Source organism: Mobula hypostoma, chromosome 21 (genome assembly GCF_963921235.1).
Source record: "Mobula hypostoma chromosome 21, sMobHyp1.1, whole genome shotgun sequence".
In the NCBI taxonomy this organism is placed as follows: Eukaryota; Metazoa; Chordata; class Chondrichthyes; order Myliobatiformes; family Myliobatidae; genus Mobula; species Mobula hypostoma.
Window position 1 is genome coordinate 4,584,639 of NC_086117.1, and position 26,882 is coordinate 4,611,520.

A 26,882-nucleotide genomic window follows, 5' to 3' on the forward strand; every position below is an offset into this window, starting at 1 on the left:
TTTTTCACTCTAAAATTGTACAAGACAAAAATAATACACTAATCTTGCTTAAAATGTTGAAAAGAATGTTTCACCTTTAACTTTATGACTTCTGGAGATCAGTTCATCTTCTATTCACTTAACTATTCACAGTAACAGAAATTTTGACCGGGGTGCCCAAACTTTTGCATGCCGCTGTACATTTTACATTCTCGATACATAATTGTGACAGTACAACTAGCATTGAACTGGCCACTGTAAATTATCCCTTAGTGTGGCGGCAAAAAGAATCAAGGGGAGTTGATGGGTGTTATTATTTTAAAAAATCTTCTGAATAGGTAATAGATTGCTTTCAGTGTGTTAAAAAGACTCCCAAGAAGTGGGAGTCTTCTGCTATTATTAGAAATATACTATTTCTGATCTGTTTTGATTTTAGTTGATTTGTAAACCACAGAAAACTCGTATACCCTTTGATGTTTCTCAATTAACACACTTGTGGTTGTTTTGAAGACTAAGTGAAATGCAAAAGGGATTATTTTATTTTCCCTGGATGTTTTATTCCAAGAATGGATTTTTAAAAAAATGTACATTACTTCAAGCATTAATTGCAGTATGTTGTTTTTTTTTGTAATAATGTACTTATGGTCTGGGCTACAACACAGGTACACCTCAAGATTGTCCATTGTTGTACTCTCTTTTACACTTATGTCTGTGTGGCTAGGCACAGCTCAAGCTCCATCTATAACTTTGGTGATGACACCACTGTTATTGGTAGAATCTCAACTGGTGATGATGAGGCGTACGGAATGAAATAGATCAGCTGGTCAAGTGGTGTCACAACAACAACCTTGCACTCAACATCAGCAAGACCAGGGAACTATTGTGGATCAGGAAGGGGAACGTGAGAGAACACATGCAAAACCAGATTATGGAGTCAGCAGTAGAAAAGGTGAGCAGTTTCATGCTCCTTGGTGTCAGCATCTCAAAAAGTCTATCCTGTAACCAATTTATTGATGCAATCATGAAGAAGGCATGCCAGTTGCTATACTTCGTTAGGACTTTGAAGAGATTTAGTATGTCACCAAAGATGGCAAATGCACGGTGAAGAGCATTCTGTTTGTATCACAGCCTGGAACAGAGGGGCCACTGCCCAGGATCTAAAGAGCCTGAGGAGAGTTGCAGACTCAGCCAGCCCCATCATGGCAACAACTCTTCCACCATCCAGGACATGCCCTCTTCTCATTATTATACCCAAGAATGAGGTACAGGAGCATGAAGACCCACACAACTTCTACCCCTCTGCCATCAGAATTCTGAATGATCCATGACCATAACCTTGCTATTCCTCTTTTGCACTATTAATTTTTTTTATTATAACTTGTTGTAATTTTTTTATGCCTTGCACTCTACTACCACCATAAAACCAACAAATTTCATAATGTATGCCAGTGATAATAAACTTGATTCAAATTCTGAAATTGAGTTTCTACACAATCTTTTCCTACACTTTTTCCTTAAAAATTCAACAGTGTAAAACTTTATAGTTGTACTTTGTCATTCTGTTTGTAAGATGAAATGATGCTGTCATCATCTAATAACCATTTCTAGATTTTCCTTTCATTCAGTTTCTTTAACACGGCATTCTGCATTGATCTTTTGATTATTCATGTTGAATTTGTATTGCATATGGGAACTACATTTAATCTTTGTCAAGCCCATTGCTTAAGTGAGAGTGTACTTAAGCAGGTACTGTATAGGTAAAAGGTGAAAGGTATGGAGTGGGTTAGTACATGAACAACAGAGTTTTGGATAAGCTAGAGTGTCATTAAAGCACGTTAGAATAGTCAGTCATAAAGGTAATAAACGGAGAGATAAAGGTTTCTGAAATGGAAGAGCTGAGGCAGGGATAGGTGTAATTATTAGAGGAGATGGAATGATGTTACCAAAGACAGCATGTATATGTGCTGGAGAAGGATCAATACTGTTCATTGATAAACAAATGTGAGCATGGGAAAGGAATTTCCTCCTGGGATAATACTGTGGTAGTTAACAATTTAACTGGGTGAATGAGGTCCTACTAGGGCAGGGGTCGGCAACCTTTTTGCCTCTGTGGGCTGGATCGCGTATTAACGAGCAGACGGTGGGCCAGATAAATGCCATAAAAACAACTTGAAATATGGGAAATATCCACTTAGATACATCTAGTTATGTTTTGCCTCAAATTAATGAATAACATATGCTAGAAAATCATTTGTGCTTAAGGTTGCTTACCCCTGTACTAGGGAGCAACGATGAAGTATGAGGATGGTGTGATCAAGTGCAGTATGTCAGATGTTGCAGTGTGGTTGAAAAGGCTGACAAAGCAAAGATTTACCTATTGTGCAATTGATTCAACAGCGACAATTAAGAACCGTATCAATAAACTCCATGATATAGCACCGTACTATCAATCTTATTGGCCTCATAAAGGCTACTAATAAGTGGACAGTTTTCAATACATTTCAGCACTGATTTTCTGGGGCAACTCTTAAAGAACAAAAACAATTGACAAAATAGCCAGAATTCCCTTTGTATGTTTGGTCCAAACTGAGACATTTCCTTTCTACAACCAGAATAAAGGTATAGTGAATTCTGGTTAATTGGGACACACTGGGACTAACACATTTTGGTCCAGTTAACTTTTTAATTCCTCAATTAGCCAAAATTTCATGGAAATAGTTAAAAAGTTATAAAAAGACAAACTATCTTTTAACTGAGTAATTATGTATTTAAATGAAATACATAACAAATTAGAACACTATCAATACTACTGGAGTACTATAAAAATGTATTAGTTCCAAATAGTTATCGATGGAAGAATCATCTGGTGTTTGATGCCATGTTCTTTTGATTCACTCTAAATGAACAAAATCAGCACAGGCAGCTAGTGCAGATAATGGACTGCCTTCATACAATGTTGTTGATGATTGCGTTCTCCAAATCTGCATTTTCATTGTAACATTCAAGATGATTGTTGATACCTTCAAACATTCCTTAACTGCAGGTTGACTCTGTGGTTAAGAAGGCATACGGTGCATTGGCCTTCATCAATCGTGGGATTGAGTTTAAGAGACGAGAGGTAATGTTGCAGCTATATAGGACCCTGGTCAGATCCCACTTGGAGTACTGTGCTCATTTCTGGTTGCCTCACTACAGGAAGGACATGGAAACCATAGAAAGGATGGAGAAGAGATTTACAAGGATGTTGCCTGGATTGGGGAGCATGCCATATGAGAATGGTGAACTCAGCCTTTTCTCCTTGGAGCGACGGAGGATGAGAGGTGACTGATAGAGGTGTACAAGATAATGAGAGGCATTGATCGTGTGGATAGTCAGAGGCTTTTCCCCAAAGCTGAAATGGCTAGCACGAGAGGGCATAGTTTTAAGGTGCTTGGGAGTAGGTACAGAGGAGATGTCAGGGGTAAGTTTTTTACGCAGAGGGTGGTGAGTGCGTGGAATGGGCTGCTGGCAGCGGTGATGGAGGCAGAAACGTTAGGGTCTTTTAAGATACCCCTGGGTGGTTACATGGAGCTTAGAAAAATAGAGGGGTATGGGTAAAGCCTAAGTAGTTCTAAGGTAAGGCCATGTTCGGCACAGCTTTGTGGGCCGAAGGGCCTGCATTGTGCTGTATGTTTTCTAACTCTTCGTAATTACTAACTTGTTGAAATAGTGAAATCATTTAATTTTCACTTCCGGATGTTTCTGGCATCTCCTAGCCTGAATGTTTAAAACTGCAGTGAGCAAAACAGTTCTGAATTGTCTTACTGTTTATTTCTCATTAACTACCAGTGACAAAAATCACTGCTTTTTGAACAGAAACACATGCAACAGATGCTATTTTTTTAAAAAATTGCTCTAAGTAAGGTGAGGTGTCCAACAGCTACAAAAATGCACATGTCTGAAGCTAGTTAGAAACTGTTTAGCAACAGTCACCTGTCCCAATTAAGTGGTATAGTGTTCGAAATAAATAAAGGGAATTCTGGCTATTTTCTCAATTAATTTTTGTTCTTTAAGAGTTGCCCCAGATAAGTGGCTGCCCTGATTAACCAATGGCCCAGTTAACCAGAGCCCACTATATTTCAGTTGGGAGTTTGCTGGCTGCAGCCATTTGCTTCTATTTTGTAGTTATTTTCTTAAAGTATATCAGTGTTGACACTATTGCAGCAGCTTCAGCTTCTGTCCACGTACATCTATTGATGGAAGTAGTTGCATACAAATCTAATGGAAAGGGGTGACTTTAACTATCTATTCAAGGAAGAGAAATACTTTTGACATATGGTGCATATTACAAATAAACTGTGAAACAAACAATCTCTGAAAACATGCAGTGTTATTTTCTTTCTCTTTTAAATATGTTTCTTTCCTCCTCATAGATTTTGCACCCTGTGACCCAGATGAAGGGAGATGGGAAGGAGACCTGGTCCAAACTTGGTCAGTGCTACTTTGTACCCAATCCCAGGTGATGTCCAAGCACATTTATTTTCCTCCACCCCAATGTACTTATTCAAGATCTGCCTGATGGCCTAATTGTGAGGAAACTGCCACCTAAAATCCGGTTTATTAGAAACATACCAAGAGAACATTTCCCATCTCCACTTTCTCTGTTAGTGTGAAGTAATCAGATATATGTTGATTGTCCAGTGATAGGCGAGAAGAGGCTCTAGTTTTAAGTTAAGAATAGAAAAAATCATTAAAATGATGAGTTGTCCCTGTTGATTTCCTTCAGAGACCAATCAAACTTGTTTTATTTGTGTTTTGGACATCTGTTATGCTTCTCAGCAGTGAGTTGAAAAAATATTTCCTGACATTATATTTTTTAAAATGTTCGTTTGCTCATTTTTAAAATTCCACTGAAATCTTTTGTCAATGTTTTGATAGTTCTAGACCAGTGGTCCCCAACTTCCGGGCCACGGACCGATACATTGCCGCGAAGAAAGCAGTGGTGCAGCGGTAGTTGGAACGCACCCAGCACATCTTTAAGAAAAAAACCGAAATAAACAAGCTAATTAATTGGGTGCCGCCTGGCACATAAATGTCAGCCCAGATCAGAGGCGACACAATTGCCTCTGATCTGGGCCAACATTTATGTGCCGGGCGGCACCCAATTAATTAGCTTGTTTATTTCGGTTTTTTTCTTAAAGATGTGCTGGGTGCGTTCCAACTACCGCTGCACCACTGCTTTCTTCGTGGCAATGTATCGGTCCGCGACCCGGAGGTTGGGGACCACTGTTCGAGTAGATTTTCACTATTACCATCATGGTTTACATTCAACATAAACTTGTCTAACTACATTCCATCTTATTGCCAATTGTGTTGATCTGCAACATCACCCTATAGTTTATTAATTTTTAAAAATACTCATCTAGCTGTAAAACCTTTAACAAATTATACGTCTTTTTATGATACTTTTCCCATATTTTCAGTTATGCTATCAAATGTATATGACGTAAATTTTTGCTAGATCTATAAGGTATTGAAACAGTTAATGAATGTTAACTTGTAGTTTGAGAGACTAAACTTTTTCAACCCATTTTATTCTCTCACCATTGTTTTGAATCTGTTAAATTTGCTGTCTCATTCTTAAGTTGCAAATTATAATTTTTAAGATGGTGTAGTCATTAAGAAAACAAAGATATTGCCAAGTCATTATTGTATTCCAAACTGGCATTGAGCCTCAGATTGTAAAATGACTGACTGTGTCTGGGATCAAATTCAAATATTGTTTGCAGCAAATTGATTTTCAAGAATGATATACATTGTGTGCATGTTTCCTCTTGTCATTTACTATCCATTCTTGCTAGATTCTGATCATCCATTTATTTTGACAATTTATTGCTTTTATGCTTTATTACATATTCTTTTTCTCTTTTTGCAAGCAGCTGTCTGTTTCTGGCCTTATTTGTGCAATCTCAAGGTTCTGAAGTGGCTGCTGAAGCTGAGATAGGGATTCTGTGTGGAGTTTACAATGTGATCTGCAGCCTCAAGTTTTTACTGGGCTTGTGTGCTTCCAGTGAAGTGATTTAAGGCTCAGTGAAGTTCAATGCCTTCTTGAATGTTTCTCAACTTAATGCAGTCATGAGCCAGAATTTTCTTGAATTGAAGGAATGCTGCAGTTTTACATGGCAAATTTAAGACCATCCCTTCAGTCAGTTCCTCTGTCCTGATTGTAATCCTTTGCTGTGAATTTGCTTGGAGTGAAGGCAAACATTAAGAGCTATCACTGCGACTTGAGGATCTTTGTTGTCAGAAAACAGTGTTGTGCATTGATGGCAGGCCTATTTGTTTTAAGGATGTTTCGTGCAAGGGTCATTCTCTTGGGAGAGTTGATGATGACTTGGGGCTCAGACTTCAAATGCACAAATGTGTGGGGATTATGTAGTTTCTTGAGCTGGATTACTTTGGTCAGACTGATCTTGGTTCTTGATTGGAGGCAATATAATTTCAATCTGAATCAGGTTTAATATCACTGGCATATGTCATGAAATTTGTTTTGCAGTACCAGTACATTGCAATGATTAAAAACTATATAAATTAGAGGGGACTTCGGGGTCATCAAGGGAATGGCGGCGTAAGGAAAAGGTCTCTCGACAAAAAAGAAGGTAAACTGCCCCAAAATCGAATTTAGGCAAATACTTAATATTGCATAACTATATTAATAAAAGGGGCAAGGATGATGTCTAAGAACAAGAATTAAAAAGTCCGCTCTGAAAGCTGATAAACATAAAGAGATGCAGCAAGGCGAAGGGCCTAGCTCTCCCACGGCAAGCCAGGACGGAGATAATGAGGGGAAATCGGTGACTTTGTCTTTGATTCTCGGAGAGATTCGCGAGTTCCGACAAGATAACAGCAAACAGCTGGAAGATATTAAAGGAGAAATAGTAAAAACTAACTCGCGGATAGATGAAGCCGAAGCGAGGATTGTTGGAATTGAAGAGAAGCTACAAAATGCAGAGGAGGTGATAGCAGAAATGCTGAAGCTACAAGACCAACTCCAGTGGAAACTAATAGATCAAGAAGGCCGCTCGAGAAGGGAAAATGTGAGGATCTACGGAGTTCCCGAAGGAACCGAAGGTAAACCCGGATTGATGATTCCCTTCGTGGAGAAGCTGCTTAGAGAGAACCTTGATATACCGGCCGCAAAAGACCTACAGATAGAAAGGGCTCACTGTGCGTTGGCACCACAGCCTCCGGCAGGCGCCCAGCCCAGATCGATTCTGATCAGATTTCTCAGTTACAGAACGAAGGAAGAGGTGCTTAAAAGAGCATGGCAAAAGAAAGGTTTCATGTGGAACAACTGTAAAATCAGTTTAGACCACGACTACGCACCGGGGATTCTTGCCGGACGGAAGGAATATACGGAAACACGGAGAGTTCTGAAGGAAAACAACATCAGATTCCAGACCCTGTATCCAGCTCGGCTGAGAGTCTTTTACGACGAAGGGACAAAAACTTACGCTACGGTGGAGGAGGCAACGTCGGACCTGGCGGACCGGGGACTACCTGTTAAAGTTATCACCCAACCGGAGTCGCTACTGGAGAGGATTCGGCAGAAGTCGTGGCAGTTAGTGGGGCGAGGACGCTCCACTCGAACCAGAGTGTCAAACTACAAGGAAAAGCTGCAAATATTCAGACGCGAATGTACAGAGAATACAGATTGATTAAGAGAAATGACTGAAAAGAGTAAATCGGACTTAAAAGTAAAATGAAAACTGGTAACTGAAAATAATCTAGGCGGAATAACTTGAATGATAGCAATATGGTCGAGACATAAACAGGAGAAAATTCTCTATGATTATTCAAACTGCTGAGGGCCCTCTAACACAGGGTGAAGATAGAGGTTATCCCTCTGAACTGAGGCGGGTCGGTGCTCAGGCCTCACTGTGGGAAGTCGGGGAAAATTTTCAAATGTTATACGTTCAGAAATGTCTAGGGTGTGGTTATATGTCTTGGTTTACTGTTGAGAAGGGATTGCTTACTGTTTGGTTAGAAAAGGAGAGTGCTTTTTTTTCTACTAGAGAAAAATGCAAACTGAATTGGTAAAAATAATTTCCTATAATGTTAATGGGGTTTTGAATCCAATTAAAAGAAATAAGATTATGTCTAAATTGAAAAAAGAGAGGGCACAAATAGCTTTCCTCCAGGAAACACATATGAGCCAATCTGAACATGGAAAATTAAAAAGAATGGGCTTTAAGCATGTATTTTATTCATCATATAAATTGAGTCACAAAAGAGGGGTAGCTACTTTAATATCAAGTACTCTTAATTATGAACATATTTCAGAGACTAGAGACAAAGAAGGACATTTGTAAAAATCACAGGAAGAATAGAAGGTACAGAAATAACATTGCTGAATGTTTATGCTCCTCCAGGTAGTGAATGGTCATTTTATAGACACATTTTTGACCTAATGGTCAGTTCTCGAGGGGTAGTAATTTGTGGAGGGGATTTTAATATTAGATTAAATCCTATATTAGATTCTTCAAGAATAGTTACTCAGAATAAACCTCTGACTCGGAAAGTGAATTCATTGATGGAGGAGTTGGGAATTATAGATGTCTGGAGGGAATTACACCCTACTAGTAAAGATTATACATATTACTCTTTCCCTCATTCAGCCTATTCAAGGATAGACTATTTCTTTATCTTTAATACAGATAGACTCAGGATAAAAAACTGTAATATTGCAACAATTGATCTGTCGGATCATAGCCCAGTCTCTATGTCTCTAATCCTGGAAAGGAAAATGAGGAAAACACTATGGAGGCTAAACTCACATATACTTAATAACCCAAAAGTAATGGAGAGATTAAGGGGAGAAATCAAAGAATATCTAGACCTTAATGACACGGGAGAAACATCACCAGTGATTTTATGGGATACATTGAAAGCTGTACTGAGAGGGAAAATTATTTCCATTACTACTCACATGAAAAAAATCAATGCACAAAAATTAGCAGACCTTCAAGGAAAATTAAAACAACTTCAAGTTGGAGATAGCAACAAAAGTAATTCAAATCGAAAACAGGAAATTAGGAAATTGCAAAGTGAAATTGATGATATTTATACGTTGGAAACTCTAAGAAATTTTCTTTACCTGAGACAAAAGAATTATGAAGTAGGAGGTAAATCAGCTAGATTATTAGCATATAAATTACGAAAACAACAAGCAGACAATACAATCCATAAAATAAAGAATCCAAAGACAAAGCTTGTGGAGAGTACAATAGGGAAAATTCAAGAGAGTTTTGAAACGTATTATCGAGAGCTGTACTCCCAACCCCGGGCCCCCAGTGAGCCCTATATAGACAGTGTATTGAATTTTTTAGATCTACCTAAACTTACAGATTTACAAAATGAAAGTTTATTAGAACCAGTAACTGTCAAAGAACTGAACGTGGCCATCTCTAGGTTAAAGGCTGGAAAGTCCCCGGGTTCTGATGGGTTTACCTCAGAGTGGTACAAGTCCCTGAAGACACAGTTAGCCTCATTACTACTTAACACCTTTAATTGGATCTTGCAGAGAGGAGAAACTCCACCTTCCTGGAGAGAAGCGATTATTTCAGTTATTCCTAAAGAGGGTAAAGATAAACTAGAATGTGGCAATTATCGGCCAATTAGTGTTCTTAATTTAGATTACAAACTATTTACATCTATATTAGCGCGCAGATTGGAAAAGCTTTTACCTGGCCTAATCCATTTAGACCAGACTGGATTTATTCAACAAAGACAAACACAGGACAACATAAGGAGAACTCTGCACATATTAGAACAGGTTAATAAGAACGAGACAGAGACAATGGTAGTAGGATTGGACGCTGAGAAAGCTTTTGATTCGGTTAGTTGGGCATTCCTATACAGAGTGTTAGGAAGATTCGGCTTTGAAGAAAGGTTTATTAAAGTAATTCAGACTCTGTATGACAGCCCAACAGCCCGAATTAAGATAAATGGGGACCTCTCTGACTCCTTCATTTTAGAGAGAGGCACTAGACAGTGATGCCCAATTTCTCCTCTCCTTTTTGCGCTATATATTGAACCACTTGCCCAACTAATAAGACAGAGCGAAATCGTAAAAGGTATCAAGGTGGCAGGGATTGAACAGAAAGTGGCGTTATTCGCAGATGATGTTTTGGTCTATCTGAGTGAACCAGAAAAATCATTTATAGGATTGTTTACACTGTTGGATGACTTTGGGAAAATATCAGGTTATAAAATAAATGTAAAGAAAACGCAGGTTATGTCCCTAAATTATACACCATCCAAAAAATTGCAGGATACATACGATCTTAAGTGGGAAGCTAAATCATTAAAATATTTAGGAATAACCCTGCCGAAGGATCTTTCAACACTGTCACAGGTAAATTATGGGCCATTAATCTCAGAGATAAAAGCAGATATGCATAGATGGAATCTTATCCCCTTTTTAAGTTTAAATTCAAGGATAAATACTATAAAAATGAATATTCTTCCTCGGTTATTATATCTTTTCTGTACTTTACCAGTGGAGGTGGATGATAATCAATTCAGGGAATGGGACAAATGGATTTCCCGCTTCATTTGGCAAGGAAGGAAACCTAGAATTCGATATAACACCTTACAGTTAGGGAAGGAAAGAGGAGGTATGGTTCTTCCTTGCCTGAGAAATTATTTTTATGCCTCACAGATAACCCCTCTGTTATATTGGTGTAATAGGGAATATAAGGCTAGATGGAAGGAAATAGAATTTGGATTAGTTGACAGTTTTCCTCTTCAGGCCTCAATAGCTGACAAAGGATTGATGGCCCAGTTGGAAAAATTTAATAATGCTTGGATAAATCTTACATTAAATGTATGGCAGAAGGTGGTTAATTCATGTGGAATTAATAACATGCTAAAACTCTTTAGATTGTGTGCATATGATACCAAATTCCTTCCCAACAGAGGAGATAAAAGATTTGAGCTATGGATAAAGAAAGGTCTTACAACCTACCTCTCATTTATAGATAAAAGAGTATTACAAAGTTTCCAAATCCTGCAGGACAAACATGGCCTAGAACATAATGACTTTTTTAGGTACCTTCAAATACGAAACTATGTTAACCAGAGTTGTAGATATACAGACCTATCAACAATAGAATTAGAATTTTTCAAGATTCTGAATTCGGCTTGCAGTTTAATACCTAGTAAATCAGTTTCTCGCCTATATAATGCACTCTCCCATGCTAAAAATGTAAATACACTGTATATTAAAGAGAAGTGGGAGAAAGAAGCGGGGTTGGTACTTTCAGAGGAGGCTTGGGGGAAAATCTGCAGCTTTCAATGGTCCTCGACTAATTCTTTGACTTGGAGAGAACATTGTTGGAAAAACATTATAAGATACTTCAAGACCCCACATCAGGAAAAATATAAAGATACAAATGTGATGTGTTGGAGAAGGTGCGGCTCCAAGGAGGCAAATCATTTTCATATTTTCTGGGATTGCCCTAAATTAAGTCTATTTTGGGAAGGTATTCATAGAACATTAGTTAAGGTACTTAGGTCCCAGATACCTCTGAACTTTGAGACGCTCTATTTGGGGCATGTATTGTTCCTTGAACAGAAGGAAGATACAAAGTTGCTGCAGGCCCTCTTAGCGGCAAGTAAGAAATCAATCACTAGAAAATGGCTAAATCCAATACCACCTACATTAGAAGATTGGTACGAAATTATCTTGGAAATATTTAAAATGGAAAAGTTGACCTACTCCCTGAGAACTCAAAAAGAAACATTTTATCAAATCTGGAATAAATGGATTGAATATATAACCCCAATGCGAGCAGACTTTAGATGACTCTCCTAATGATTTATATTGCTCTTCTCATCAACACAGTAATATTGCTAACGTAAGCACCCCTAGTCTAAATGTTTGTTGTTTTTTTTTGGAAAATAGAGAATTATCACAAGTAAAGGGAAAGATTTGGGAAAGGGATAAAAAAAAATGAAAAAATTAAGTAAATAAGTACATAGGGATTGGATAATTATGTCTGCGGGCAGGAACAAGCACGAACAAATTGGGATATAAACACCTACAATGGTTGGTATATAGGCTTGTATGCAACATTTTGGACCAGTGGAAATGGTCCAGAAGGGTTGTATGGAAACTATTATTACCATTTTTCTTAACAACTAATTTCATTACTTAGCCTAATAGGTTAGATTTACCACAGTACATAATTATCTATTTAAATGTTTATTTTGCTTTTATATCATCTCAATGTGTACTTAAGAATGTATAAATAATTGTAGTTTTATACATATAAAAAAATGGAAAAGGTTATATGTGTGAAAAAAGTACATAATTGTGAACTCCTTATCCAAATAAAAATAAAATTTAAAAAAAAAATAAAACTATATAAATTAGAATAAGTATATATCAGACCGTAAGACATAGGAGCAGAATTAGGCCATTTGGGTGTTGAGTCTGCTCTGCCATTCAATCATGGCTGATCCTTTTATTCCATCCTCAGCCCCACTCCCCGGCCTTCTCCCGTAACCTTTGATGCTGTGTCCAATCAAGATCCTATCAACTTCTGCCTTAAATACACCCAATAACTTGGCCTCTACAGCTGCCTATGGTAATAAATTCCACAAATTCATCACCCTCTGGCTAAAGAAATTTCTTCATTTCTCTGTTCTAAATTGATGCTCCTTTATCCTGAGGCTGTGCCCTCTTGTCCTAGACTCCCCCAGCAAGGGAAATATTGTTTCCACATCTACTCTGTCTAGGCCTTTCAACATTCGAAAGGTTTCAATGAGATCCCCCCCTTCATCCTTCTAAATTTCAGTGAGTACAGACCCAGAGCTATCAAATGTTCCTCGTATGATAACCCTTTCATTGGAATCATCCTTGTGAACCTCCTCTAAACCCTTTCCAATGCCAGCACATCTTTTCTTAGATGAGGAGCCGAAAACTGTTCAAGGTGGGGCCTCACCGGTACCTTGTAAAGCCTTAGAATCACATCCCTGCTCTTGAATTCGAGCAACACGCACAACACGCTGGAGGAACTCAGCAGGTTGGGCAGCATCCATGGAAATGAACAGTCAATGTTTCAGGCCGAGACCCTTCGTCAGGACTGAAGAAGGAGGGGGCAAGGGTCCTATAAGGAAAGTGGGGGGAGGGTGGGGAGGAGAAGGCTGGTAGGTGCCAGGTGAAAAACTAGTAAGGGGAAAGATCAAGGGGTGGGGGAGGGGAAACAGGGAGGGGGTAGGCAGGAAAGGTGGGGGAGGGCAGAGTGAAACTGGGATGGGGGAAGGGAGGGAGAGGGAATTACTGGAAGTTGGAGAATTCAGTGTTCATACCAAGGGGCTGGAGTCTACCCAGACGGTATATGAGGTGTTGCTTTTCCAGCCTGAGTTTGGCCTCATCATGGCAGTAGAGGAGGCCATGTATGGACATATCCGAATGGGAATGTGAAGCAGAGTTGAAGTGGGTGGCAACCGGGAGATCTTGTCTGTCGTGGCGGACGGAGCGGAGGTGCTCGATGAAGCGGTCCCCCAATCTGCATCGGGTTTCACCAATGTAGAGGAGGCTGTACCGGGAGCATCGGATGCAATAGGTGACCCCAACAGACTCACAAGTGAAGTGTTGCCTCACCTGGAGGGACTGTTTGGGGCCCTGAATGTTGGTGAGAGAGGAGGTGTAGGGACAGGTGTGGCACTTCGCTTGCAGGGATAAGTGCCGGGTGGGATATCCGTGGGGAGGGATGTGTGGACCAGGGAGTCGCAGAGAGGTATAGTCGAGGTGGTTATGAGAGTCAGTGGGTTTATAGAAGATATCAGCGGACAGTCTGTCTCCAGAGATGGAGACCGAGAGATCGAGAAAGGGGAGAGAAGTGTCCGAGATGGACCAAGTGAATTTGAGGGCTGGGTGGAAGTTAGAAGCAAAGTCGATGAAATTGATGAGCTCAGCATGGGTGCAGGAAGCAACACCAATGTAGTAGTCAATGTAGCGAAGGAAAAGTTGGGGAGCAGTACCAGTGTAGGTTTGGAGCATAGATTGTTCCATATAACTATTGAAGAGGCAGGCATAGCTGGGGCCCATACTGGGGCCCTTGTATTCTAGACCTCTTGAAATGAATGCATACATTGCATTTGCCTTCCTCAACACCGACTCTACCTGCAAGTTAACTTTTAGGGTGTTCTGCACAAGGACTCCAAGTCCCATTGCATCTCAGATATTTTTTGGACTTTCTCCCTATCCAGATGGCGGATGGAGGGGTAGAAATTCTGACTGAAACATCGTGAGTGTGTCTTCAGGCTCCTGTACCACCTCCTTGTTGGTAGCAATGAGAGCAGGGCACATTCTGGGTGTTGGTTTCCTTCGTGATGGATGCTGCCTTCTTGAGGTATCACCTTTTGAAGGTGTCCTCGATGCTGGGGAGGCTAGTGCTCATGATGGGGCCAGCTGAGTTTACGACTTGCTGCAGCATTTTCTGATCCTGTGCAGTGGCCCATCCAATTCAGATGGTGATGCAACCAGTTAAAATGCTCTCCATGGTTCATCTGTAGAAATTTACGTGTATCTTTGGTGATATATCAATTGTCTTCAAACTCTTAATGGAATATAGTCACTGTCATGCCGTCTTTGTAGTTGCATCAATGTAGAACATTACAGCACAGAAACAAGCCTTTTGGCCCATCTAGTCTGTGCCAAACCTTTAATCTGCCTAGTCCCATCAACCTGCACCCGAACCATAGCCTTCCAGCTACCACCCATCAATTACCCTTTCCAAATTTCTCCTAAATCTTGAAACCCACATCCATCACTTGAGTTGGCAGTTCGTTCGACAATCTCACCACCCTCTGAGTGAAGTTCCCCTTCATGTTCCATTAAGACCATAAGATATAGGAGAAGAATTAGGCTATTTGGCCCATTCAATCTGCTCTGCTGTCTCATCATGGCTGATCCAATTTTCTTCACAGCCCCAATCTCCTGCCTTCTCCCCATATCCCTTGTTTTACCCAGGATTGATCCTCAGAGATGTTGGCACCCAGGAATTTTTAAACTGCTCACTCCTTTCACTTCTGATCCCTTGATGAGGGCAGCTGTATGTTACCTTGACTTCCCCTTGAATATCTTGTAGAGTAGCTTCAGTCTAACAGGAAAATTCTTCGAGCAGAACGCAGTATTTTGAGCAATATGAGGGGTGAAGTTGGGGTAATTGTACAACCTTATGTGACAGTAGTCTACACTGCCATTGGCTGTGGGTGTGCCGTGAGCCCATTGAATTTAACCAACAATTCCAGTACAGAAACAAACTCTATCCAGACTGTCATTAACAAGGCTGCATCTTAAACTCTACCCCTCAAACATTATCTAGCAGATATAAGATGGGCATTTGCTTCCGGTAATATGGCGACATGCTCAGATGCAGCGGCCACTTAGGTCTAATCGAAAGTATATTTGTTTGTCCTATACATCTCTTTTATGATCGCATGTCATTGTTGGATACTAAGAGCATCAAATACTGCAGAACTATCCTATTGGCGAGTTGCTCGATAGCAATGGAGCTAGACTTATTGTGTACCGTAGTGTTGTCGCCTGGACTTGTTGCATATCGTTGTGCCTAATTGCAGTAATGAAATCAAAAACTTTTGAGAGTTAAGAAAAGACAAATATAGTTGTTAATGCTATTCTGTGCAATTCAGCTAGAGTTGTGCAGTGACATTCGTATCGAGTGTGTCTCAAGAGGTGCAGAATCCGCTTTCTTTGATCGTTAGAGGACGTGGTTGAGGAGAACCTTGGCAGCAGTTTCCTGTGGCAGATGGCTTCTTTTGTTGCATTTTCAAAGATGGTAATGACTGTGGTGTATAAACTCTAGCAGATGTAGAAAAGGAGGGTTAGAATTTAGGAACATATTCTGTCAAGTTTTAGAACTTCAAGGATGTTGTTTATTCTTGAGGCCTTTTTATTTTCACTTTTCTACTTCTGCCTGGGTGTAGGTAAGACTCGACCATTTGTAAGCTATGGTTCGGTCTGCAAATTCATAAATAGAACATTCATCCATCAAGAAGTTCCAAACTAGTTAACACTTCATTCATCACATTAATAATAATGTGATACATATTTAGAGCAGCTACAGGATTCAGAACTGCATGTAATCTTGGCCTACAAATTCATAATCAAATAAGCTGTACTCAAGCTTATTTGTGCTGAAAAAAGGTTTGTTGTAATCTAGGGCAACACACACAAAATGCTGGAGGAACTCAGCAAGTTAGCATTTTGTGTATGTTGCTCTGGATTTTCAGCAGTTGAATTTTATACACATATACAGGCAAAACCAGGCTGAATGGATTGGAAAGGCCAGGTGTCAGTGACCAGAGGTGAGGGTCAGTCTGGTTCTGCTTGCTGCTCCGGGCTTCATGTCTGCAAGCTTTGCGACAATTTGTCCCACTGTGTGATGAACTGCGGCTGTGGGCCTGCTCCGGGCTATGTGTCTATGGACTCAATTTAGTTCTAAATTCTGTTACTTGCTTTTATTGTTCGCACAGTTAGTGTGTTCTAAGATGTTCCCTCTAAGATGTCCACACACGTCTTTTGCTACTAGCACACAAAGGAATTTAAACTGCGCACAAATGTTTGTCACCCTTTACCTCGTTGGCATGTTAAGTATATTTCACGATTCTGTGCAATCACATTTCCTTTTCTGGTTTCGGATGCAAGATAGTGTAGACAATGTGGAGTTTGCGATGACTTGTCTGTAGATTATAGAACTGGCTTATTTATACTGCTTTTATTGAAGAAATTGTTTTGCGTGCACATGTTGTTGCCACTAGCACAACACAAGATTTTTGCACACACTGATCATTAATTAGAGGGAACATTGTATGTGTATATAATTGTATGTATATATGCATGTATGTGTATATGTATGTATATATAGTGTCTATTTTTTTTGAAATTCACCCCATTGTAAGTTTTCATGTTTTAGTGTTTTACAACATTGAATCACAGTGGATTTAATTTGGCTTTTTTGATACTGATCAACAGAAAAAGGCTCCTTGGTGTCAAAGTGAAAACAGATCTCTACAAAGTGATCTAAATTAATTACAAACATAAAACACAAAATTAAATTAATGCATAAGTATTCACCCCCTTTAATATGACACACCAAATCATTATCACTTGTGTAGCCAATTAGTTAAATGCTGATCTGTTTTTGGAGACCTGTGTGCAGTCAAGGTGTTTCAATTGATTGTAGGAAAATACACCTGTATCTGGAAGGTCCAACTGCTGGTGAATCAGTATCCTGGCAAAATCTACACCATGAAGACAAAAGAACACTCTAAGCAACTCCACAAAAAGGTTATTGAAAAGTTTAAGTCAGGAGATGGACACAAGGAAATTTTCAAATCACTAAACATCCCTTGGAGTACAGTTAAGTGAGTCATCAAGAAATAGAAAGAATGTGACACAACTGTAAATCCGCCTTCAGCAGGCTGAGTGACTGTGCAAGAAGGGGAAAAGTGAGGGAGGCCACCAGCAGACCTACGACAACTTTGGAGGTGTTGCAAACTTCAGTGGCTGAGATGGGAGAGACTGCATATACAACTACTGTTGCCGGGTGCTTCACAAGTCACAGCTTTACGGGAGAGTGGTAAAGAGAAAGCCACTGTTGAAAATAACTCCCATGAAATGTCGGCTAGAGTGTTCCAAAAGGCATGTAGGAGACTCTGAAGTCAGCTGGAGAAAGGTTCTGTGGTCTGATGAAAGCAAAGTTGAGCTTTTGGCCATCAGACTAAACACCACCCATCATCAACAACATACCATCCCTCAAACAAGAGAAAGTCTGCGGATGCTGGCAATCCAGGCAACACACACAAAATGCTGGAGGAACTCAGCAGGCCAGACAGCATCTGTGGACAAAAGTACAGTCCACTTTCAGAGCCAAACCCTTTGGCAGGACTGGAGGAAAAAAAACTGAGGAGTAGATTGAAAAGATGGCGGTAGGGGATAGGTGACACTTGGAGGGGGAGGGGTGAAGTAAAGAGCTGGGAAGTTGATTGATAAGGAGGTGAGAGAGGGGAGAAAAAGGGCTAAGAAATGGAGAAGGGGGTAGGGGGGAGTTGTGTGGGCATTACTGGAAGTTTGAGAAATCGATGTTCCATGCCATCAGGTTGGAGGCTACCCAGATGGAATATGAGGTGTTGTTCCTCCAACCCAAGCTTGGTCTCATCACGATAGTGGAGGAGGCCATGGGTGGACATAACAAAATGAGAATGGGAAGTAGAATTAAAATGGGTGGCCACTGGGAGATCCCACTTGTTCTGGTGGATGGAGTATAGAAGCTTGGCAAAGCGGTCTCCCAATCTACATTGGATCTCACCAATGCGCAGGAGGCCACACTGGGAGCACCGAGCACAGTAAATAACTGCAACAAACTCACAGGTGAAGTGTCACCTCATGTGGAAGGACTTTTTAGGGCCCTGGATAGTAGTGAGGGAGGAGATGTAGGGGCATGTGTAGCATTTGTTCCTCTTGCAAGGATAAGTGCCAGGAGGGAGAGCAGTAGGGAGGGATGAATGGACAAGGGAGTCGCGTAGGGAGCGATCCTTTTGGAAAGCAGAAAGTTGGGGGTGCAAAGGAAAGATGTGCTTGATGGTGGGATCTCGTTGAAGGTGGCGGAAGTTTCAGAGAATTATGTGCTGTATGCAGAAGCTGGTGGGGTGGACTAGAGGAACCCTATCCTTGGTAGGACAAGAGGAACCTATCCTTGGTAGGGTGGCGGGAGGATGAGGTAAGAGGAGACGTGCGTGAAATGGAAGAGATGTGCAAAGCTGATAGAGACCTATCCACACAGACTCAAGGCTGTAATTGCTGCCAAAGGTGGATCTACTAAATACTGACTTAAAGAGGGTGAGTAATTATGCCTTCTATTATTTTGTGTTGAATAATAAATTTAGACCAATTTGTAGAAAATTGTTTTCACTTTGGCTTGAAAGAGTCTTTTCTGTTGATTAGTGTCAAAAAAGCCAAATTAAATCCACTGTGATTCAATGTTGTAAAACAATAAAACATGAAAACTTCCAAGGGGAGTGAATGCTTTTTCTAGCCACTATTTATCTCTATATATTCTATATGCATGCATCTTCATCTTTCTTTCAAGTACTTCTATGGTTTTCTGTATTTTAAGGCTATCTGGAGAAGACAAATCTCAGAGTTGTATTCCTCGTATATACTTTGATAATAAAACGAACCTTTGATATACCACACTTAATTTTAGTTCTCTGGAATGAGTATAGATTTATGTGTGCTATGTACATTATGGTTTAGTGCTTCATTGATATTACCTATTTATAAGGAAAAATGTAAATTTAATTTTAAAACTTGTTTGTCATATACCTCTAGTTTTGTTCTTCAGTCATCTGAGGTTGAAGGTCACATGAAGTCATGCAATGAAGTGAAGTTAGAGATTTTGTCTTTATTCATGCAACAGACCTGCCTACATATCAGTTACATATACAAGATGAGAATCAATTTTGCAATTGCCAAGGTTCCTTAAAGAGCCAGTAATCTGTTTTTGGAGAGAATGATTGAGGAAAGGAATGCTAGATGGCAGGAAAGTGACTGGTGGAAAACTCCATGCAGTTGAGTGGAGCTCTGAACCTAAATTGAGTGAACCTCTGAGTGGAGCTTCAGGAACAGTTTTTAGCCTTCAATCATCAGGTTCCTGACTAGCATGGATAGCTTCACTTACTACAGCACTGAACACAACCTATGGACTCACTTTCAAGGGTTCTGCAACTCACGTTCTCAGTATTAATCTTTTTTGTATTTGCAGTTTGTCTTTTGCACATTGGTTGCTTATCAGTGTTTGTTTGCAGTTTTTCATTGATTCTATTGTATGTCTTTGTTCTCCTGTGATTGGCCACTAGAAAATGAATCTCATTTTGATGACATATACATACTTTAATAATAAATTTACTCTGAACTTTGAAACTATCCGAACAAATGTAATCTGGAAAACTATTATGTAGGATGATCTGTCTGAATTATATTAAAGTGATACTTCAAGAATTTCTAGGAAAAGTTTAAATTTTTACCAAACAGTAACCCCTGAAATCATTGGATTAAATAAAGGAAGTGAAATTTATATTAGACTAATGGGAATTAACTTAATAGTTTCCTGAAGATAAAGAAGAGAAAGAAAGCTATTTGTATTGGAACGGCTGAGGGGAATGCAGAGAATAGGAGGGGGATGGAGGGTGGAGGAGGATGATTTGTAATTTAAAGGTGAAAGGAAGTTGGAAATTTGAAACTCTAATGACGATAAAAGAAAAGCAGTGCTTAACAACCAGTTTCAAAAAGTCTTGGTAAATTGGTAATATTTGTAATTGGTAATGGTAAATTGGTAATACTTGTTCACCCATCCTTCCCATGAAAGGTATTTGCTCTGCCAACTAGTCTCAGACTAGAGTATCTTGTAAATCAGTCTGATTTGGTTAAGAGCAAGTTCTCTTTCCTTGTGCAGTAATGAACCAGTTTGATTTTTCAGTGTGGTGCCAGGCAAGATGTATTGAATTTGGTTTTAGTTTGTCATGGCAGATAGTCTTGATCGCCAATCCGCTAGCACCCCTTGTCTTTCCTCAAAAGAGTGACAATGGAATGAGAATAAAATTAAAATGGTAAAGAACAATTATACAGATATGTATAAAAGTAAACATGTGGGATAATTTGATATTGACGAAAGAGAAATTCTGACAATGTTTCCAAATTGCTTAAACTGAGGAACTTGCAGAGGCTTTGAATGACTGTAGTATCCATGAATATCTAATTACTCCTTGTCAGTAAGATTGCTGTTGCTTTACAAACGTCAGTTGATCAATCATATTTGTGAATAAGTATTTACAGGCCAGATCATGGGAGATAAAGCTTAATTAAAGACAATAATGTTGATTTCAGAGTGTGTGCTCAGTTCGAAAGAGAATTTAAGTAATTGTAAATAATTTTGATAAAGTTCAAAAGAAAATGCAGTGTGCATTTATGCATATTTGTGGGATGTGTTGATATTGTATTAGAAGATTGATGAAACAGAGCACTGGGTATCAAATTGGGTTTGACACCATGGAAGGGAAGTTAATTAAAGAATGAAACAAAGTGGGGGTGAGCCCAATGCTTAATTGCATCAGACTGGAGAGCTATGAATGGTAAACAACAGGAATTCTGCAGATGCTGGAAATTCAAGCAACATACATCAAAGTTGCTGGTGAACGCAGCAGGCCAGGCAGCATCTATAGGAAGAGGCGCAGTCGACGTTCAGGCCGAGACCCTTCGTCAGGACTAACTGAAGGAAGAGTGAGTAAGGGATTTGAAAGCTGGCTCACTCTTCCTTCAGTTAGTCCTGACGAAGGGTCTCGGCCTGAAACGTCGACTGCGCCTCTTCCTATAGATGCTGCCTGGCCTGCTGCGTTCACCAGCAACTTTGATGTATGTAGCTATGAATGGTGATTGTTTTTAATGTACATGTTTCAAACTAAAAACTCAAAGATGATGCAAATGCTGAGCCAGTTAGGCAACATTCTGTGAAGAGAGCAAGAATCCATGAAGATGTTTAGGCTCAAAGATCCTTCCTCAAAACTGTTCAAGTCAGATCAGTTCTGATGGAGGGTCATTAGCTGAAAAGTTTATTCAGTTGCTTTCTCCACACAGTGCTGCCTGACCTGCTGAATATGTCCAGCATTTTCTGGCTTTATTTTGTTTTAAGAAAGTGGTTTTGAATTTGCTTATAGATCAATAACACAATTTCCAATTCATCCAAAATTTACTTCAGAAAGATGCCGGCTAGAGGAGAAAGTATACATATTAGATTATCATTACTGGGAATTTTTTTGAACTAGTATATTTTCAGCTATGGAATGATTGTGATATTAAAAACAAATTTAGGGTGGGTTTCTAAAACAAAAATTAAATAATGGATTGAAAGTGTATCTTGGAAAAACTAAACTTCACCGATTTGGAATTTGAATCCTCATTTAAAATGGCAGATGTTGATTAGTTCATTATAATTAATATCTTCGGCATCCATACATCATGACAGTGGTATGACACTTTTTCTGGTGATTGTTAGGGTTGTAGACTTATGGCTACTTGCACTTTCCAGAGCCCCACTGTAGAGTGACAGTCTCTTTCACAGTGGCTGCAGCTGAAGGAGGAAGGTGCTCTGGGTAATGCAGCTCTGGCTTTTCTTCTGGCTCTCTTATTGATGAGTATGTTGGTCCTTGCTATCTCAGCATGTTGTACACTGTTTTTGACTGTGGTCCTCTATGCTGTCCAGTGTATAACTGTTTTCTCCCATTTGTTGAGGTCAATACCTGTCAGCTTCATGTCATGTTTGCAGACAGCCCTGTAGCAGAGGCATGGTCTTCCTTATGGATGGTAACCCTCACTCAGTTTGCTGTGCAGCATATCCTTGGGAATACATCCCTGCTCCATCCGTTTGACCTGGCCCAACCATCTGGGGCGTCTGTGGCTGAGTAATGCATGGATGCTGGAGGTGTCAGCCCGCTGCACAACCTCTGTGTTGATGATTTTGTCCTGTCAGGAGATATGCAAGATGCGTCTGAGGCAGCATGGGTGGAACGAGTTTAGCCTCTTCTCTTGACTATTGTATGGTGTCCAAGCCTCACTGGCGTAGAGGAGTGTGCTGAGCACACACACAGCTTGGTCGTCTTTGTCAGCTGTCTGTTGTTCAGTCTGGCCATGACGGCTGCAGCTTTGGCAATCCTGCTGTTCACCTTTGCTTCGAGGGTCAGGGAGAGCTGGTTGGTGATGGCTCAAAATTGATGAAGAAGTCAACTACGTCAAGAGAGTAACCATCAATGGTGATGTCTCCAGGGATATTCTGTAGCCTGGGCCATTTGTCGTCTTCAGACTGATGGTTAACCCAAGCTCCTGGCAGGCATGGGCGAAGTGGTTGGAGTCTGCCTTCAGTGTTAACCTCTGGAAACGATACTAGTCTTATTGAGATTTGGTCCAGAAATCATCAGCTGCTGGAGTGACAATGCTGCTGGAAGCAAAGCCACCGCGCACTGGCACAGCCCCCCAGCCAAGCCCCGAGTCCAGGCCTGTCCCGCCACGAGGTCTCCACATTAATAAATGCGGTCTATTAATGTACTATGATCATTATACATTATTAATACACAATTATACATTATTATTGATATACAGAATCTTTTTTAAGGTATTGGAAATGAGGAATAAAAGCAGGACTTGCAAGAAAAGTTAAGTTCATTTACTTCAATTCACATCTGCCTTTATCTTGTGGATGAGAGCAGTGAATTATTTTTTACATTTTTTATATGGTTATGTATTTGTCATGTGTAAAGGTTTGCAGAAACACATGCTTAAGGATTGTTAGCCACCCACTTTTATTAAATGTTAGCACAATCTCATTCAGGTGAGGGTGAATACAAGCCCCGAAGAGCTCAGCTAGGCCAACACCTGGACCTGCTGCAATTTGCCTATTGCCACAATAGATCTACAGTAGATGTAATCTCACTGGCTCTCCACTCGGCATTGGATCAGCTGGACAAAGGTAATTAATACCTATGTCAGCCTGCTGTTTATTGACTACAGCTCAGCATTCCACACAATCGTGCCCTCAGTTATAAACAACAAGCTCCAAAACCTGGGTCTCTGTACCTCCCTCTGCAACTGGATCTCTCACTTCCTCACCAGGAGACCACAGTCTGTGCGGATCAGAAATAACATCTTGTTGACAATCAACAGTACCGCACCTCAAGAATGTAAGTTTATCATACTGCTCTACTCTCTCTACACCTTTAGTTGCTGATGGCAGAATTTCAAATGGTGACAAGGAAGTGTACAGAAGCAAAATACATACAGAAAATGCTGGAGGAACTCAGCAGGCCAGGCAGCATTTAAGAAAAGAGTACAGTTGACGTTTCGGGCCGAAACACTTCGGCAGGACTGAGCAGTTGGTTGAGTGGTGTCACTGCAAAAACCTTGCAAGACTAAATAATTGATCGATTGTACCAAAGGATTGATTGTGGACTCCAGGAAGGGAATGTCAAAGGATCACACACCAGTTCTCATCGACGGATCAGAAGTGGAAAGGGTGAGCAGTTTCAAGTTCCTGCGTGTCAACATCTCTGAAGATCTATCCAGGGTCCAACATATTGATACAATTATATGGAAGGCACAGCAGCCTTCCATTAGGACCTTGAGGAAAATTGGTATGTCACCAAAGACACTTACAAATTTCTACAGAAGAGAGCATTCTAACTGGTGCATCATTGTCTGGTATGGAGAGGCCACTGCACAAGATTGGGAAAAGTTGCAGAAAGTTGAAAATTCAGCCAGATCCATCATGAGCACTAGTCTCCCCAGCATCTGGGACACCTTCAACAGATGATGCCTGTAAAAGGCAGCATCCACCATTAAGGACCTCCACCACCCAGGGCATGTCCTGTTCTCATTGCTAACATCAAGGAGATGGTACAGGAGCCTGAAGACACACACTCAACATTTCAGGAACAGTTTTTTTCCCCTCCTCTGTCAGATTTCTGAATGGACAATGAACCCATGAACATTTCCTCAGTATTTTTTCTTCATTTTTTTTTGCACTACTGTACTTATTTAATTTTTATATTTATATATATATTTTTTTTGTCTGAAAAATTTTATAGCAACAAGGAATATGAGATAATAAACCACCACTACTGTTGTTCTTGACTTTTGTCAATACCTTAAATTGTACTCCTTATAACATTAGTTAAACCTGGTAGTGTTAATGATCCAGCAATCTTCTTTCATCATTTGTATCTTTGAATTTGGTGAAGTCAAATGGAATGTCAGCTTGAAGCAGATTAAGCAAGTTAATTTTGATATTTTGACCTAGTTCTTTTTTAGTAGTCAGGGTTGTGTGTGGAAAGTTCTGCATATATTTCTGTGAAATGCTTTCATGAAGCTGAAAATACTACTTTTTTTTAGGAGGCTATTTTGGCCCTTTTTTTTAAAGCAACTGTTCTGGAAGAGATACCACAATTGTAGCTGATTGTTAAGGTGCCTAATTTATATCTGCATTGCGAAACTGATAGATCCTGAAATGTGGGGAAAGTACTGACTAAATATTTAGAGACACAGTATGATGGTTGCTGAAGCAATAATTTGATGATCAGCTTGTATATCTATCACAAAAAAAGAGATTGACAACCTTTTTATTTTCTGTGAAGTAGCTACACTTGCTTTGAGAGCCTGCAGGTTTTATGCAGTTGGATCTTTAAACATCTTGCAAGGTATTACCTGTCAGGACATGCTGTGTGAATTTGACTATCGATTATTAGTTGGGAGTAGAATACTTAAAGTATGCTACTGCAGAAATAATAAACAAGCTCTCTTGTCCTGCCTGATACATTGTTCAGCATTTAATTCTCTTTGCAGATGAGATTTAAAAAAATTAAAGTTTCATGCTGCCAGAATTCTGCCCTGGCAGTGTCCACTCATTTGGTGTGCAGCAGTCATGTTATAGGGTAATGGGTACTTGGCCCCAATTCTTTGTTTGGGATGATTGCAACCAAGCAACTATTACTCTATCAGATAACTTATTTAATCTAGTTTATACCTTTGAAAGATTCTGAGTTCAGCAAAGCATGGTGGGGGTTATTGTCATGTGAAGCACCATTTTCTATCCATTTCACAGCCATCCATCTTGAAGGCTGTGTGTTCCCGGGAAATAATTCACCAAGCAAAATTTTGTAGATCATACTGACAGGGCTGAATGTATAATGGGGAACTTTAACAGTTCCCATGCATAAATGGTGGTGCACTATTCAATATGACATAAATTTAGTTCTTCAAGGGTCAAAGATGTTCTGCAAAACATTTATTACAATATTGCAAAAATCATAAGTCAAACTTCTATAAATTAAGGAATGTTAATATTAATTACTTTCCCCATTAAGTATAATTTACTAAAGTAGATTAAGTATAATTTTTTAAAATCCAGGAGCTGAAGATTTCCAAAGCTTAAAGCATGAATGAACAACCTCTCCCGAATAATGTAAAGTTGATCATCAGTTTATAAATGAGAAGCAAAAAGAAATTAAGCATTTGCATCTGATACTACTATTACAAAAATAACATTTTAAAAATAGTCATGCTGTATGAGAGATTTCACAATGACTTGTATATTAAGTATGGTTGTTCTTCTTTTCTTGCAGCTGTCTAAATCTTTGACAGTCCACTAGCGTTATGCTAGTCAACCATTAGCACTGAAACAGAATTCAGACCAACTTTCAGAATGCCTGTGCAAGCATCACAGTGGACAGAATTCCTCTCCTGTCCCATCTGCTTCAATGAATTTGATGAAAACGTACACAAACCCATCAGTTTAGGCTGTGGGCATACTGTCTGCAAAACTTGCCTGAACAAACTACATCGCAAGGCATGCCCCTTTGACCAGACCGCCATCAACACAGACATCGATGTTCTTCCTGTGAATTTTGCACTTCTGCAGTTAGTTGGCGCACAGGTAAATTTTATTTCTAATGCTACAATTGTACCTTTCAGAAATGGCAGTTGTAGCTGAAGACAGCATCATTGTTAAATTCACATTGGAATCTTTAAAGAGTTACCAGTTGTGCTATCTACAGTTAAATTGCTTATCTCATTAAACCAGCCTTCAGGTGCATAAAATTGATCCTTATTGATAACTATTATTAAATCAGAGCTCAACATGTTCCTAATGCATCATATTGGGATACAAATGCTTCTTATGATGCCACTGATCCAGAATGAGCCTATACACTTAAAGTCAAACTGACTAAACTGCTTTGCAAACTAGTATCAAGGTTGAAAGACTTGTTTAATGCTTATTTGGGGGGTG

At 39.7% G+C, this 26,882-nt stretch overlaps 1 protein-coding gene across 9 annotated transcripts in view; it reads left to right on the forward strand.

Moving 5' to 3' along the window:
• The window catches only part of rc3h2 (ring finger and CCCH-type domains 2), a 113,583-nt gene that overhangs the window by 14,986 nt on the left and 71,715 nt on the right, over positions 1–26,882 (forward strand). For 3 of the 9 annotated variants that reach the window (XM_063073338.1, XM_063073329.1, XM_063073337.1), the window contains exons 2-3: positions 4,392–4,477; positions 26,218–26,528. In XM_063073338.1, the coding sequence (XP_062929408.1) occupies positions 26,298–26,528 (231 nt within the window). In that variant the 5' untranslated portion in view covers positions 4,392–4,477; positions 26,218–26,297. Of the gene's footprint in view, positions 1–153; positions 929–3,174; positions 3,300–4,391; positions 4,478–26,217; positions 26,529–26,882 lie in introns of those variants that run through there. The other 6 variants (XM_063073330.1, XM_063073335.1, XM_063073331.1 and 3 more) reach the window with 5 other exon arrangements.